The sequence below is a fragment of the Carcharhinus amblyrhynchos genome, chromosome 4 (genome assembly GCF_965287045.1).
Source record: "Carcharhinus amblyrhynchos chromosome 4, sCarAmb.v2.hapA, whole genome shotgun sequence".
NCBI classification, from domain to species: Eukaryota; Metazoa; Chordata; class Chondrichthyes; order Carcharhiniformes; family Carcharhinidae; genus Carcharhinus; species Carcharhinus amblyrhynchos.
The window spans coordinates 74,304,524-74,317,941 of record NC_137327.1 but is presented as its reverse complement, the minus strand read 5'-3'; the positions used below and the strand labels follow the sequence as shown (position 1 = coordinate 74,317,941).

At 50.6% G+C, this 13,418-nt stretch overlaps 1 protein-coding gene and 1 long non-coding RNA gene across 4 annotated transcripts in view; one reads left to right on the top strand and one right to left on the bottom strand.

Annotated features, from left to right (window-relative positions):
- Positions 1-946: 946 nt before the first annotated feature.
- On the bottom strand, positions 947-11,506 carry LOC145342635 (uncharacterized). The gene is made up of 3 exons (XR_013886584.1): positions 11,472-11,506; positions 2,725-2,836; positions 947-1,013 (listed from the first exon to the last, which is right to left on the bottom strand). It is a non-coding gene; the product is annotated as an uncharacterized LOC145342635 (long non-coding RNA).
- Positions 11,507-11,739: 233 nt separating this feature from the next.
- The window catches only part of LOC145342118 (sodium- and chloride-dependent neutral and basic amino acid transporter B(0+)-like), a 68,740-nt gene continuing 67,061 nt past the window's right edge, over positions 11,740-13,418 (top strand). For all 3 annotated transcript variants that reach the window (XM_080187354.1, XM_080187355.1, XM_080187353.1), the window contains exon 1: positions 11,740-11,889. In XM_080187354.1, coding sequence (XP_080043480.1) covers positions 11,788-11,889 — 102 coding nt within the window. In that variant the 5' untranslated portion in view covers positions 11,740-11,787. The remainder of the gene's footprint in view (positions 11,890-13,418) is intronic.

Genomic DNA, 13,418 nt, shown 5'->3' with positions numbered 1-13,418 from the left:
GCTGGAATGCTCTGCCAAACTGCCTGCAGCTGATCTGCCCTAACAAGGGGCAGCTCCAAAAAAACAGAAGGATGAACAGGCAGGCAGGCAGTGCAGGAAACAATGAGCATACGACCAGCCCCCCCCATTCTCTGAGGGTAACCTGGGGAAGGTTGCTGGTTGTGGCAGAAGTGAGGTGAGACACCCCCTTTCACCCAGCTGCATGCAGACCCAGCTGGGATGATGGCAATGCGGCTGGGAGGCAGTTGCTGCCTCGGTTAGTGCCACAGGACTGGCCCCAGAACAGGGTAGCAGTGCCGCAAGAAGGTGAATGACCTCATCCGGGCAGCAAGAGTCAGTGCTTGACTCCATCTTGCAACTTCTCCTAATTCACCTCCAGATCCTCCCAACCCCAACACCCTGCATGCTTCCAGCCTTTGACCTTCAAGCAGCTCCTTCCCACCTATGAGTAGCACTGCGCTTGCCCTCTGAGGGCCAACCCCAATACTCTGCAGGAGTCATGCCATCATTTCTTTCATTGCTCCTTCTGACCCCACAGGAGAAGACTGATCACAATACTCGAGAGAGGGTGAAGACAGTGGGTGGTGACCCAGACCGCCGGGCCCTCACCCCCTTTAAAGGATGGGCGCTGGAACTGTCCAGGGAAGAGGCCATCCTGGTTGTCAGTGCTAGCATGGTTGGGCCGGAGTCAAGAAATGAGCAACTGTCAATTCTCCACTCAATTTGAGGCAATTTCTAGGGGGTAGGGGTTTAAGGTATGAGGGGCAAGTTTAAAGGAGATGAACGAGGCATTTTATTTACGCACAGGGTGGTCGGTACCTGGAACTCGCTGCCGGGGGATGTTGCGGAGGCAGATGCAAGAGTGACCTTTCAGGGTCGTCTTCATAGATATACGAATAGAAGCATATATCTGGAAAGCTAGGGGGTTACAATTCAGATGGACAGCCTGGTCACTGCAGGCTGGGAGGGCCAAAGGGCCTGTTCCTGTGATGTAATCTTCTTTGTGCTTTTGTCTGTGTTCAATGGAGAAATGTGAATCAAGTTTTTTGCATCCTAGATTCCTTTTATTAAAGTAAGTAAAGTTTATTTATTAGTCACAAGTAAGGCTTACGTTAACACTGCAATGAAGTTACTGTGAAATTCCCCGAGTCGCCACACTCCAGTGCCTTTTCAGGTCAATGCACCTAACCATCACACCATTCTGACTGTGGGAGAAAACCGGAAGAAACCCACACAGACATGGGGAGAATGTGCAAACTCCACACAGACAGTGACCCAAGCCAGGAATTGAATCAAAATCAGTGAGGCAGCAGTGCTAACCACTGTGCTACTGTGTTGTCCTGGGTCCTCTCCTTCCTTTGCACTTAACCTTGTGTCCTGTGTTGCAGGAACATGCATGGGGCTATCTGGCATCACAGCCCCCACTGTGCCTCCTGTCCCTCCTGAACCCAGATAGCCCGGATGAGTCCTCAGAGGATATGGATGAAAGGACCTCTGAGGATGGTACCGTTTTGGCATCAGCTTTCACCTCACAGCTCCCAGATACTGTCATGTCGGTGGGTCCAGTTAGTGGTGAGGCTTCTGGGTCACTCTCCAGTGAGCATGACACATCTATTAATGTACATTGGGTGGAGAAGGAAACGTCTGAGGCCTCTGGCAGCAGGGGCCTGCTGGAGATGAGGACTCAGCTGTTTCTGGGCCAAATGCTGGGCGTCTGAGATCACTTCACCCTCAGCTGCTGGAGATGCAGCAACAGAGTCAGGGAATACAGGAGGGGCTGACGGCCATACTGGACTGACTGTGAGGCTGTTGGGAGGAGCCCCAAAGCTTTCAGGTGGACCAGCTATTGTCTGTCTTGCATGGTTTCCAAGCCAAACAAGAGTGCAGTGAAAAGCTTGGGCAGGAGATTCTCACCATGAGTGGTAGGCTCAAAGCAATGGCCAAGTCATAGCAGGCCAATGCGGAATCCCAGCTAAGGGACTCAACAGGATTTGGGAGATTCTGCGACTCATGGTGTGAGGCTGCAGAGCTTGCACAAGACCCAGCGGGACAGCGTTGAGAAACAATGGACGACAGCAACAGCTCTTGAGAATGTGGCCCAGTCGCAGAGGGCATTTGCTGTGGCCATAACAGGTGGCCCTTAACTCTGGTGGCTATCGCTGAGGGCTCGACCACCTTGGGTAGGATGCATGCGGTCCTCCAGAACTGGCAGGGCAGGTGATGCCGGAGCTTCTGAAGTTCACTGCAGAAGTACTGCCGTCCCATGGAGTGATTCAGGGGTCCATAGGAACCCCAAGGTAGGAGAAGGGGCTTGAGCCCATGTCGGGGCCTTCCAGCCAGGAGACTGTGGCTGTGACGACACCTTCTGTCTTCCCCCTTCCTGACACTGGGACATCTCAAAGGCAGCAGGATGAAAAGGGTGTCGGGGATAAAGCCGGTCACGGCCCTTAAGGTCCAGGCCCTTCGGAGGAAGCCCAGCAAATGCATCACATGCCTCAGGGCGAGGTAGGCAGCTAGCCCTCTCCACCTCCGCATTATATTGTGGGGAGACACTGAGATGTAGTGGTAGGCCATGTAAGGTTAGGAAGTTGCAGTTGCACTGAGATGGCACGGGTGAAAGGCGACATGAGTTAGATAGATTTTTAAGCACCTCACTGTTTTCTGTTCAGTTAGAACTTATTATTTGAAGAACTTTATTGTAATCATTGTTTTTTCACCACCCACCTAGTGACTAATTTGTCTCAGTTTTGTTGCGAACAGGAATCCTCTTCCATTGATGACTGCTGGAGGGATACCATGTTGTTGTCAGTTCGGGAGGCCCCTCAACATTGTGTCACTGAAAAAATGAGGACATTGATTTCCGAGAACCCATGAGTGATTTCCTTCCTTTCCCCACCCCACCTGCCCCGACTGGGGGTTTCAGATCCCTTACCCACTACACAGTTGTGGGCCCAGGTGCCAGCGTGCATGTGGAGATCAGGTAGGAGTCAGATTAGTTTGCACCAGGGTATCATCATAATGGTGCTTAGCGAGTTGTCATCACCCTCCTACCTGCCAAAGAAACTCACTGACACAGAGTACCCAGGCCCACCATCCTGGTGTGGCAATGTTGCAGGAGATAGAAGCACTTTGGGAGGGGGTTGTGGAAATGGAACCCACAGACATAGGCCCCAAGTTAACGATGCACCTGGTGATCAAGGCCTCCCTCTCTGCCCCCACATGCCTCATTCTTGCTGCCTGTTCTCCAGGGTCAGGCGGCATTTCTCATTGTGATTGTCTCCTACTCTTCTCTTCTGATTTTACCATCATGTTGAGCAAAAATTTGGTAAAGTAGGGCGTGAAGCAAGTAGTGCGACCAAGCCCATCTTCGTGTCGCCCACATTCGCATGCATTTAAATTGACTGAGTGAGCTGTCTGCCCAATCCTGCTTCAGTACTGTGTTCAGCCATTTGGAATTGGCGCAAAACAGACAAGTCTGATTCCGGTGCTTCAGTTAGTGAGGAGGTAGGTGCCTAGCGTCCGATGGCTCTCTGCTTGAAATCGATTGGGGGGTGAGGTGTTTGGGGGGTGCGGGTGAGGGGACGGGGGTCCGCTGCCACTCTGCCTGAGATCAGTGGAGGGGAAGGGGGGGTTCTGCTGCCACTCTGCCTAAGATCAGTAGCGGGGACGTGTGGGGGACGTGAGGGCCTGCGATTGTCTAGGTACCTGGGGATGGGGGGAGAAGGGGTCAGTAATGTTGTAGGAATGGGGCAATGTCTGTGGAGGCCAGGGGGAGGTATTATCCAGGAGGAATGTGGCAGGGGAGTGGCAGTCCATCATTTCCTTTCTGCACATGTGCAGTTGTAGGCTCCAATCAGAGCTGCAGGGTTTCAGGCACGATAAGCCCCACCCACAGGCTTGTGCAGCATGATTTAGACTTGGTGTTTTTTCAGACAGAGAGCGTATGGGGGTACCTGAGACCAGGTCTAGAAACTGGACCTGAAACACTCCCAGTTTCAAATCCGCCCCGCACTTAGAATCAAAATGGTAAAATAGGGGCCCACAGTGTCACTGGAACATGGAACAGAACGTTTCAGTGTCACTGGAACAAAGACACCATCAAGTTGCGCCTGTTTTCGGGCACAAAAGCTTAATAAAGTCAGATGTGAGGCGAGTAGCGCAATCCGCGACCACCTCTGTGTCCGTTGTCCCTTTACCATGCGCGTACAATGGCTGCAATTGGGGCTGTGCTCAAAATGGGCGCTACGGCAATTCAAATGCATATGCAAGCATTTAAATTGAATTAATGGGCTGCACGGCCAACATTACTAACTCTTCCCCCTTTACCACCGCGTTCGCCAATCGGGAATCAGCGTGAATCAGACATACTGAATAAAAGTTCGATTCAGGCGCTCCATCAGTGAGGGTTAGTGAGGAGGTAAGTGCTTAATGTCCAATGGCTCTCTGCTGCTCATGGGTGTCCTATTGTTGCGGCCATTTTCTTTCTCAGGTTGGTGGTGGCTCTGCGAGTGTGTCAGGGGGTGTTGTTGCTCAGCTGGGTCTCCGATGTCTGATTTGCAACACAGACCTGGGTCGCAGCACTGTCCTTGGGTCTTGTGGTGCTGCTGGGTCCCAGTGCACTCAGCATTCTTCTAGCTGAAGGATGTGCACAAAGCCCTTGCAAATTGCACTGCTGCAACCTCTCAACTTTGCAAGGAGCTGTGATTGTGGGAAACATGTGGCTGGGGAGATTAGGGGACTGAGATTGTGGGGAACATGCAGCTGGGGAAATTGGGAGGTCAGTGATTGTGGGGAACATGTGGCTGGGGGAATGGGGGGGCTGTGAGTGTATGGAGCATGTGCCTGAGGGAGTTGGGGGTGTGGACAGTAAATATTGATGTGCGAGGGACAAGCAGCATTCCATAACCTTTACATGTGTTCCTTTCCATCTCCCCACCCAGCCTTCAGAGAGACAACACAGCTTTGTTTTATGCAACCAATGGACCTAACTATCCTTTTGGTTGCTGCTGGAGTTGAGGAGGAGGAACAGGAGGAAGAATTACGGGCACAGGAGGCCCGGTCCTTCCCACTTCCAGGACCAGAGGTAGATGACCACCAGAGGTAAGAGTGGCCGCCATTCACCCAGGTGGAGCATGTAAGAGAAGCAGGGAGCAGAGACCTTTGAGCAAATGTCGCACACCGTGTGCCGCTGACATCTCTGACTCCGTAAGGAGACAGTGCAACACCTGCGCCACCTGTTGCAGGACCTGTCGTCTAGAGGCAGACGGAAGTACTCTCGGTGGCTGTCAAATTGATGGCTTCTCAAAACTTGGGTCTTTCCAGACCCTGAGTGGAGATGTCTGTGGCATCTCCCAATCTGCCGTGCACACTTGTGTAAGGCAGGTCACAGAGCCCCTGTGTGCCCGAGCTGGCCAGTTCATCAACTTCAATCTAGACCTGGCGCAGCAGGTAACCTGGGCTGCAGGGTTCGCAGCCATTGCAGGGATACCTAACATGAGGGCGACTGACTGCACACACGTCGTCCTCAAGATCCTCCTACAAAATCCACAAAGATTTGTAAATAGGAAGGGGTTCTACTTCATGAGTGTTCAACTTGTGTGTAACCATAGCATGAACACTATGCATCTCTGCGTAAGACATCCAGGCAGTATGCATGATAGCTTCATCGGCAGGAGCTCTGATATCCTGGAGGCATTTGAAGAAGAGCCCAGGCTACAAGGTGGCCCCTGGGTGATATGGGAGTTATGCTCTTCTGACATGGCTGATGACACTTGCGCAGAAGCCTGTGTTTGAGGCGGAGACCCGCTATAATGAGGCCCATGTGGCCACCTGGTCGATAGTGGAGAGGTGCATTGGGCTCCTCAAAATGCAATTCTGCATTTTGGTCCACAGTGCCTGGACCAATCTTATGGGACCCTCCAATATAACCCAGTGACTGTTCCTGCATAGTGGTAATGTGCTGTGCCTTGCACAATCTGGCTCTACGGAGAGGTGACCTCTTGGAGGAGGAGGAGGAGGAGGAGGAGGAGGATATGGAAGCTGACCAGCCGGGTGATGCTGGGGAGGATGACCAGCAGGAAGATAAAGAAGAGCATGCCAAGGAACACCAACCAGACGCCCAGGGGCTGGCAACCCAGATGAGGCACACGATGGCGGCAAGGGATGCTCTGATCACTAGGCGGTCCCCTTTCTGGTGACAGCTCCAGTGCCTGCTCCTCAAAGAGGGTGAAGATTGGAGGAGGCTCACCACTGCCTGTCTTTGCCCTCTCACTCGTGTCATGCTTGGTCTTCTCCTGTGGAGACAGAAGGGCCATAAAATAAATGGTGGTGTGACTCCTGCAGAATATCAGATGGTGGCCCTTAGTGGGCAAGTGGGGCTCTTGGGCGGCTAGGAAGGAGGCGCTTGGGGATCAGGAGCTGGAAACATGCAGCTTGTTGGGAATGGGAGAATCTGGGGGAGATTTGGGGGAAGATGCAAATTAGGGTTCAGCACTCACCCTTGCTTCATGGATGAGGTCATTGACTTTTTTTCTGCTTCCCAGTTTGGGGGGGGCAGTGCCCTGGCACTGGCCGAGCCGGCAACTTCCTCCCAGGCCTCACTTCCATCAGTCCTCCATGGTTTGCATCCTCCTGGGGGTAGAAGGTGTCCTGCCTCGCCTCTGCTGCATCCAATAGCATCCACAGCTTGCCCTCAGAAAATCGGGGCACTGGTCACGCGCACATTTTGTGCAGGAATGCCTGCCTGACTGTCCATTCTTAAGTTTTTACATAAGAACATAAGAAATAGGAGCAGGAGTAGGCCATCTAGCCCTTCGAGCCTGCCCCGCCATTCAATAAGATCATGGCTGATCTGTTGTGGCTCAGTTCCACTTTCCCGCCCTCTCCCCATAACCCTTAATCCCCTCTCTTATCAAGAACCCATCAACCCGCTTCTTAAAAATATTTAGCGAGGCAGCCTCCACCACTTCAACGGGCAGAGAATTCCAGAGATTCACCACCCTTTGAGTGAAGAAGTTCCTCCTCAACTCCGTTCTAAACCGCCTCCCCTTTATCTTGAGGCTGTGCCCCCTAGTCCTACTGTCTTTTTTGAGCGGGAAGAGTCTCTCCACCTCTATCCTATCCATCCCATTCATCATCTTATACGTCTCAATGAGATCTCCCCTCATTCTTCTAAACTCTAACGAGTACAAGCCTAGTTTATTCAGCCTCTCCTCATAGCTCAATCCCCTCAACTCCGGTATCAGCCTAGTAAACCTCCTCTGCACTCCCTCCAGGGCCAAAATATCCTTGCGCAGGTGCGGCGCCCAAAACTGCACACAGTACTCCAGCTGCGGCCTCACCAATGCCCTATACAGCTGCAGCAAGACCTCCCTACTTTTATATTCAATCCCCCTCGCTATGAAGGCCAGCATCCCATTTGCCTTCCTGACCACCTGCTGCACCTGCAAGCTGGGTTTTTGCGACTCATGCACAAGGACCCCGAGGTCCCTCTGCACCGTCACCTGCTGCAGTTTTTCGCCACGTAAGTAATAATCCTTCCTACCATTATTCCTACCAAAGTGGACCACCTCACACTTGCCAACATTAAATTCCATTTGCCATTTCCTGGCCCATTCGCCCAGCCTATCTAGATCCTTCTGCAGACTCTCCACACCCTCCGCACAATTTGCCTTTCCCCCAATCTTGGTGTCATCAGCAAATTTCGACACCCTGCACTCGGTTCCCTCCTCCAGATCATCTATGTAAATGGTAAATAGCTGAGGCCCCAGCACCGACCCCTGGGGCACCCCACTAGTCACCAACCGCCAATCCGAATAGCACCCATTGACCCCCACTCTCTGCCTCCTATTTGACAACCAATCCTCTATCCACGCTAACACCCTACCCCCAACTCCATGTCCCCTGACCTTCTGCAATAACCTCTTGTGAGGTACCTTGTCAAACGCCTTCTGAAAATCCAGAAAGACCACATCCACCGGCTCTCCTCTATCCACTGCCCTAGACACATCCTCATAGAACTCCAGTAAATTTGTCAGACACGACTTCCCTTTAATGAAACCGTGTTGCGTCCGCCCTATCAAGCAATTCCCTTCAAGATGCCTCGCAATTTCCTCCTTAATGACGGATTCTAACATTTTACCTACCACAGACGTTAAACTAACCGGCCTATAATTCCCCGCCTTTTGCCTGGCACCCTTCTTAAACAACGGCGTAACATTAGCCGTTTTCCAATCTTCCGGCACTTCCCCGGAATCCAGCGACGTCTGGAAAATAACCACCAAGGCATCCACTATCACCTCCGCCATTTCTTTCAGAACCCTCGGATGCATTCCATCCGGTCCTGGGGACTTGTCCACAATCAGCCCCTCCAGTCTGTCGAGCACCACCTCTCTAGTAACAGTAATGTCATTAAGACCCTCCATTCCTACCACCTTTCCATCGCTAACACCCGGCAAATTATTCACGTCCTCCTCCGTGAAGACAGAAACAAAAAAGTTATTCAAGACCTTAGCCATATCCCCATCCCCTACCACTAGCTCCCCTTTCTCATCCTCTAAAGGACCAACGTTCACCCTAGCCAGCCTCTTCCTTTTTATATATTTATAAAAACTCTTGCTATCCTTTTTTATATTAAGTGCTAGCCCAGCCTCATAGCTTCTCCTACCCTCCTTTATCAACTTCTTTGTCAATCTTTGTTGACATTTAAACCTTTCCCAATCCTCTTCTCGCCCACTACTCTTAGCTACTCTAAATTCCTCCGCTTTTAATTTAACACTTTCCTTCACCTCCTTCGTTATCCACGGCTTATTACCTCTCTTCCTACTGTCCTTTTTAACCATCGGAATAAATTTCTGCTGAGCACCAAGAAAGATCTCCTTAAAGATCCTCCACTGCTCCTCAGCAGACCTACCTTCCAACGCACTCCCCCAGTCCACATTCGCCAATTCTTCTCTCATCCTACCATACTCCCCTCTATTCAAACAAAGGACGCGTGTCCGGGAACCCACTTTCTCCTCCTCCATCTGCACCAGAAACTCCACCATACAATGATCACTCTCTCCAAGAGGATCCTTCACCGCAAGGTCCCTAATTCTACCCGCCTCATTACATAGCACCAGATCCAAGATAGCTCGCTCCCTCGTCGGCTCCAACACACACTGTTCAAGGAAATTATCCCGGCAGCATTCCAGGAACTCCTCCTCGAGCCCACCTCGTCCAACATGGGTCGACCAATCAATATGCAGATTGAAATCTCCCATAACTACTGCCGTCCCATTCCTGCACGCCGCACTTATTTGCGTGTTAACAGCCCGCCCCACCTCCAGATCATTATTCGGGGGCCTATAGACGACACCCACCAGCGTCTTCCTCCCTTTGCTGTTCCTAATCTCCACCCACAACGATTCCACTTTCTGCTCTTTGGCTCCGATATCATCCCTTGCTACCACCTTGATACTATCCTTAATCAGCAGAGCTACGCCACCCCCTCTTTCCTCCTGCCTATCCTTCCTAAACACTTGATAGCCCTGTACATTCATCTCCCAGTCCCTGTCACCCTGCAGCCACGTCTCTGTAATGGCCACCAGATCGTATCCATTTGTGTCGATCTGCGCCACCAGCTCATCCACTTTATTCCGAATGCTTCGTGCATTCAGATAAAGCGCTTTCATCCCAGCCTTCACCTGGACCCTATTTGCCGTAACGCCACCAATTGGGACATCCTCGGCCTCTTCCCTTACCTGTACCCTATCCTTAACTTTAGACCTCGTAGCGTCACCTACCCTCGCACCCTCCCCCCCCCCTAATTAGTTTAAAGCCCTGTCTACAGTCCTCTTTACTCGATTCGCCAACACTCTGGTCCCAGCACGATTCAGACCAACCCCATCCCGCCCGAACAAGTCCCACCTACCCCAATACTGGTGCCAATGCCCCATAAATTCGAACCCATTCCTCCCACACCAATCCCTGAGCCACCCATTCACTTCCTTTATCCTGTCAATCCTACGCCCGTCTGCACTCAGTTCAGGCAGTAGCCCAGAGACGACCACCTTGTCGGTTCTACTTTTTAATTCCATTCCCAGCTTCTCATACTCCCTCCCCAGATCCTCAGTCCGCACTTTGCCTACGTCGCCGGCACCCACATGTACTACAACGACCGGATTCTCACCCTCCCACTCCAGGTTCCTCTGCAGCCCAGCTGCGACATCCTGTACCCGAGCACCAGGCAGACAACACACCCTTCTGTGCACTTTGTCATTGTGACAAAGGACAGTGTCAATACTCTTCACCCCACTATCTCCAATCACTACTACGTTCCTTTTCCCCTTCTCTTTGCCTATGTCCTGCTGCATCACTGTACCGTGTGCAGTTTGCTCACCAACCTCACCTGCCTCGTCCTCTTAATGGAGCTGCCTTTCAATAGGACAGAACAGCTGCAGGCAGGTTCTCTGGAACAGAGAGTCTCAGTGTCCCTGGAACAGAGAGTCTCAGTGTCCCTGGGACAGAGAGTCTCAGTGTCCCTGGGACAGATAGGATGGGATTTTACCTCCTCATTCGTCCCACCCAATGTCAACCGACATTCCTTTGTCCGCTCCTTGCCCGCTCTGATTCGTGTGGTGTGCTGGGTGGTAAGATTCTGATGTGGGTATGCCGGCGTTGGACTGGCGTAAACACAGTAAAAAGTCTGACAACACCAGGTTTTAGTCCAACCTATTTATTTGATAATATACTCACAAGCTTTCGAGGGACACCCTCTTCGTCAGGTGAATGGAGAGTTCTGGCCTCAGACAGAGCATATAAAGCAGTAATATAATCAGTAATCTCTAAACTGTCTGTGCTTTATATGCTCTGTCTGAGGCCAGAACTCTCCATTCACCTGACGAAGAGGGTGTCCCTCGAAAGCTTGTGAGTATATTATCAAATAAATAGGTTGGACTAAAACCTGGTGTTGTCAGACTTTTTACTGTGGGTAAGATTCTGGCCATAGTCTCAGTGTCACTGAAACAGAGGTTGGAATTTTACAGCCCTGCCTGCCACGGACTCGGTGTGGATGAGGGGTGGACAATAGAAATATCTGTTTACCCCAGGTAGGATATTATAGTTTTGAAATGAGCGAGGCAGTAAAATCCATCCCAGAGAGTCTCAGTGTCACACAGAGATGAACTTTCTCATTTCACCCTGGGAATCGTAGTGGTTGAGGGGTACACCATGGAGATGTCTATTGACCTTGGGTAGGGTTTTCTGGTTTCGTGGTGAGTGCAGCTGGATGCCCCCACCCCCCCCCCCCCCCCGCCCCCCCTCAACCAGACAGTCTCAATATCACTGCAACAGATAATCTCAGTGTCAGTGGGACAGTCTCAATCTAAAATGTAATTGGGGAAAACAAAATTTTAAGCTGGAATTTTATAATATTAAATATAGTCATACAGTCCAATAGATTGTTTTAAGTCTAATATCTATCAAACACTTACAGTGTTCTGCTTTGCCTGAGCTCCTGATTGGTGCAGGTTCAGCTGGTGTTGTCCAATTTAAAAAATCAGCAGATGCTTAACCAGTTAGTGCAGTTTAGCTGAACCTTGACACTGAATTCTCTTACACATTATAGCGAAAGGGCACAGCTGGTCCAGCATCACCCCCTGTTTTAGGACTTTGGACGCATCTCATGATGTCCCTTTCAAATCACATGTAGAATAGTTACTGCACTTTGCACTGCTTTTGGACTCTGTTTCAGAACTCTTGAGTTCAGTACTGCGGCAGTAAAATTTCTTCAAACTGGACATTCTGTCAATGGAAAACATTGTTCATCATTCTCCAAAAATGAACAAGGGAGAATTGGCTTTATCTGAATTTTCACAGAATGACCATCAAACACACCCTCCAGAGGATCCAGTGAGTAATTTTTCCTAAGTGTGACAGTAAACTGATGTAAAAGTCAGAGGAACTGATGATTTGAGGATTATGATCGGTGTGAATTGCAGAGTCTCCCTGTTGGTTTCAGTGTGTTTCTAATCTACCAACTGCTAAATGGAGAACAGTGGCCCAAATCTTCGAGTCTCCCGATAGTCATAGCCAGAGGTATCCTAGCAGATGTACTGGAGTCCCCTTGGAAATCCCAAATCAAAGACTCTGTGGAATTGCTCAATAATTTCCAAATCCTGATTAGACAATTTCCCTGTGTCCAGATCCCCCTGAAAAAGTTTCCAAATCCAAACTAAGTTGGAAACTTTGGCAGGTTCTGACTCTCTTACTTGGATAGTTGCCCAGGATATGTTAGACAGGAAAATAAATCTAACTGCTGTGTAATTTTACAAGTGCCTTCCATTGACCATCCTTCTACTTCCCATTAACCCTAAGTCCCATTGATCCAGGCATCCTATTCTTCCTATCATACGGCCATTCTATACACCCTGTCACCTTACCCTACCACCCCTGCCCACCTTGCCACTTTGCACACTACCCAGCTGGCACCACATTGCCCACAATTTGCTATGTGCCAAGCTGCCCAGCCATGCCAATGTCCCACTGACTTACCCATTTATCTCATTCATTAACGGAGAGAAAAGCTTTTTGAATGCCCCAGTGTTTTTTACTGTGTTGGTGAATTCATACGCCCAAACTACACCAGGTAGCAACATAACAAGGAGGCATGGCTTGATTTTCCTTGATTTCTCATTTTCCTATGATGAAGGACTTCCAGAGAAGGAATGCTACACATTCTGAAGAGGACAAGTTTAGAAGTTTGGCTACAAATGTGGACTTCTGACGCGGTGTTTAAAAAAAAGGGAGTGGAGTTGCAGTCCGACGGTAATTGCCACTCCTTGGAAAATTCAACCCAGGGTGTTGGGGGGAGTGACTACAAAAATCCAGGACAGTGTGAAAACGGGAGAATTTCTGATTCGTTTTTTGGAAATAACAAATATGTAATCTTATGAACTTAGAGTAAAAGAGAATTCCCCAGAAATTGTTTCTTGCCCATAGGGGAGGGTTTGGGGCTTAAGTCGCCCAGATACTGGTTGAAAGCAACAGAGGGTGTAATTGCACATGTGCAGGTCTCCAGCAGCAGAGGTTGAGTGATAGACCTGTGCTGTTGTCAGCCAGCCTCAAAGAAAGTACCCCACCCAGGCACTGTGGGGACCTGCCACCTAGTACAACCCCTCTTCACCTACCCGGAGCGAATAACTGAGCAAACCACCCTACCTGCCTGGACCGAACCCACCACCCTACTCCTTGCGATTGCTGGCCCAAACCTTCCATGATCGCCAGTCTGACCCTCCATCCATGTCCAGCCCAGATCATCCCCCTTTCCTTCCCCACCAATCCCGAGTGCAGTATGCACAGCGGGTTCTCCCCGCAACAACAACCGGCCATTCCCGTTCTGGCCCCAGTCACAGTAGGCCCCGTCCCTCTGGCCTCACCCC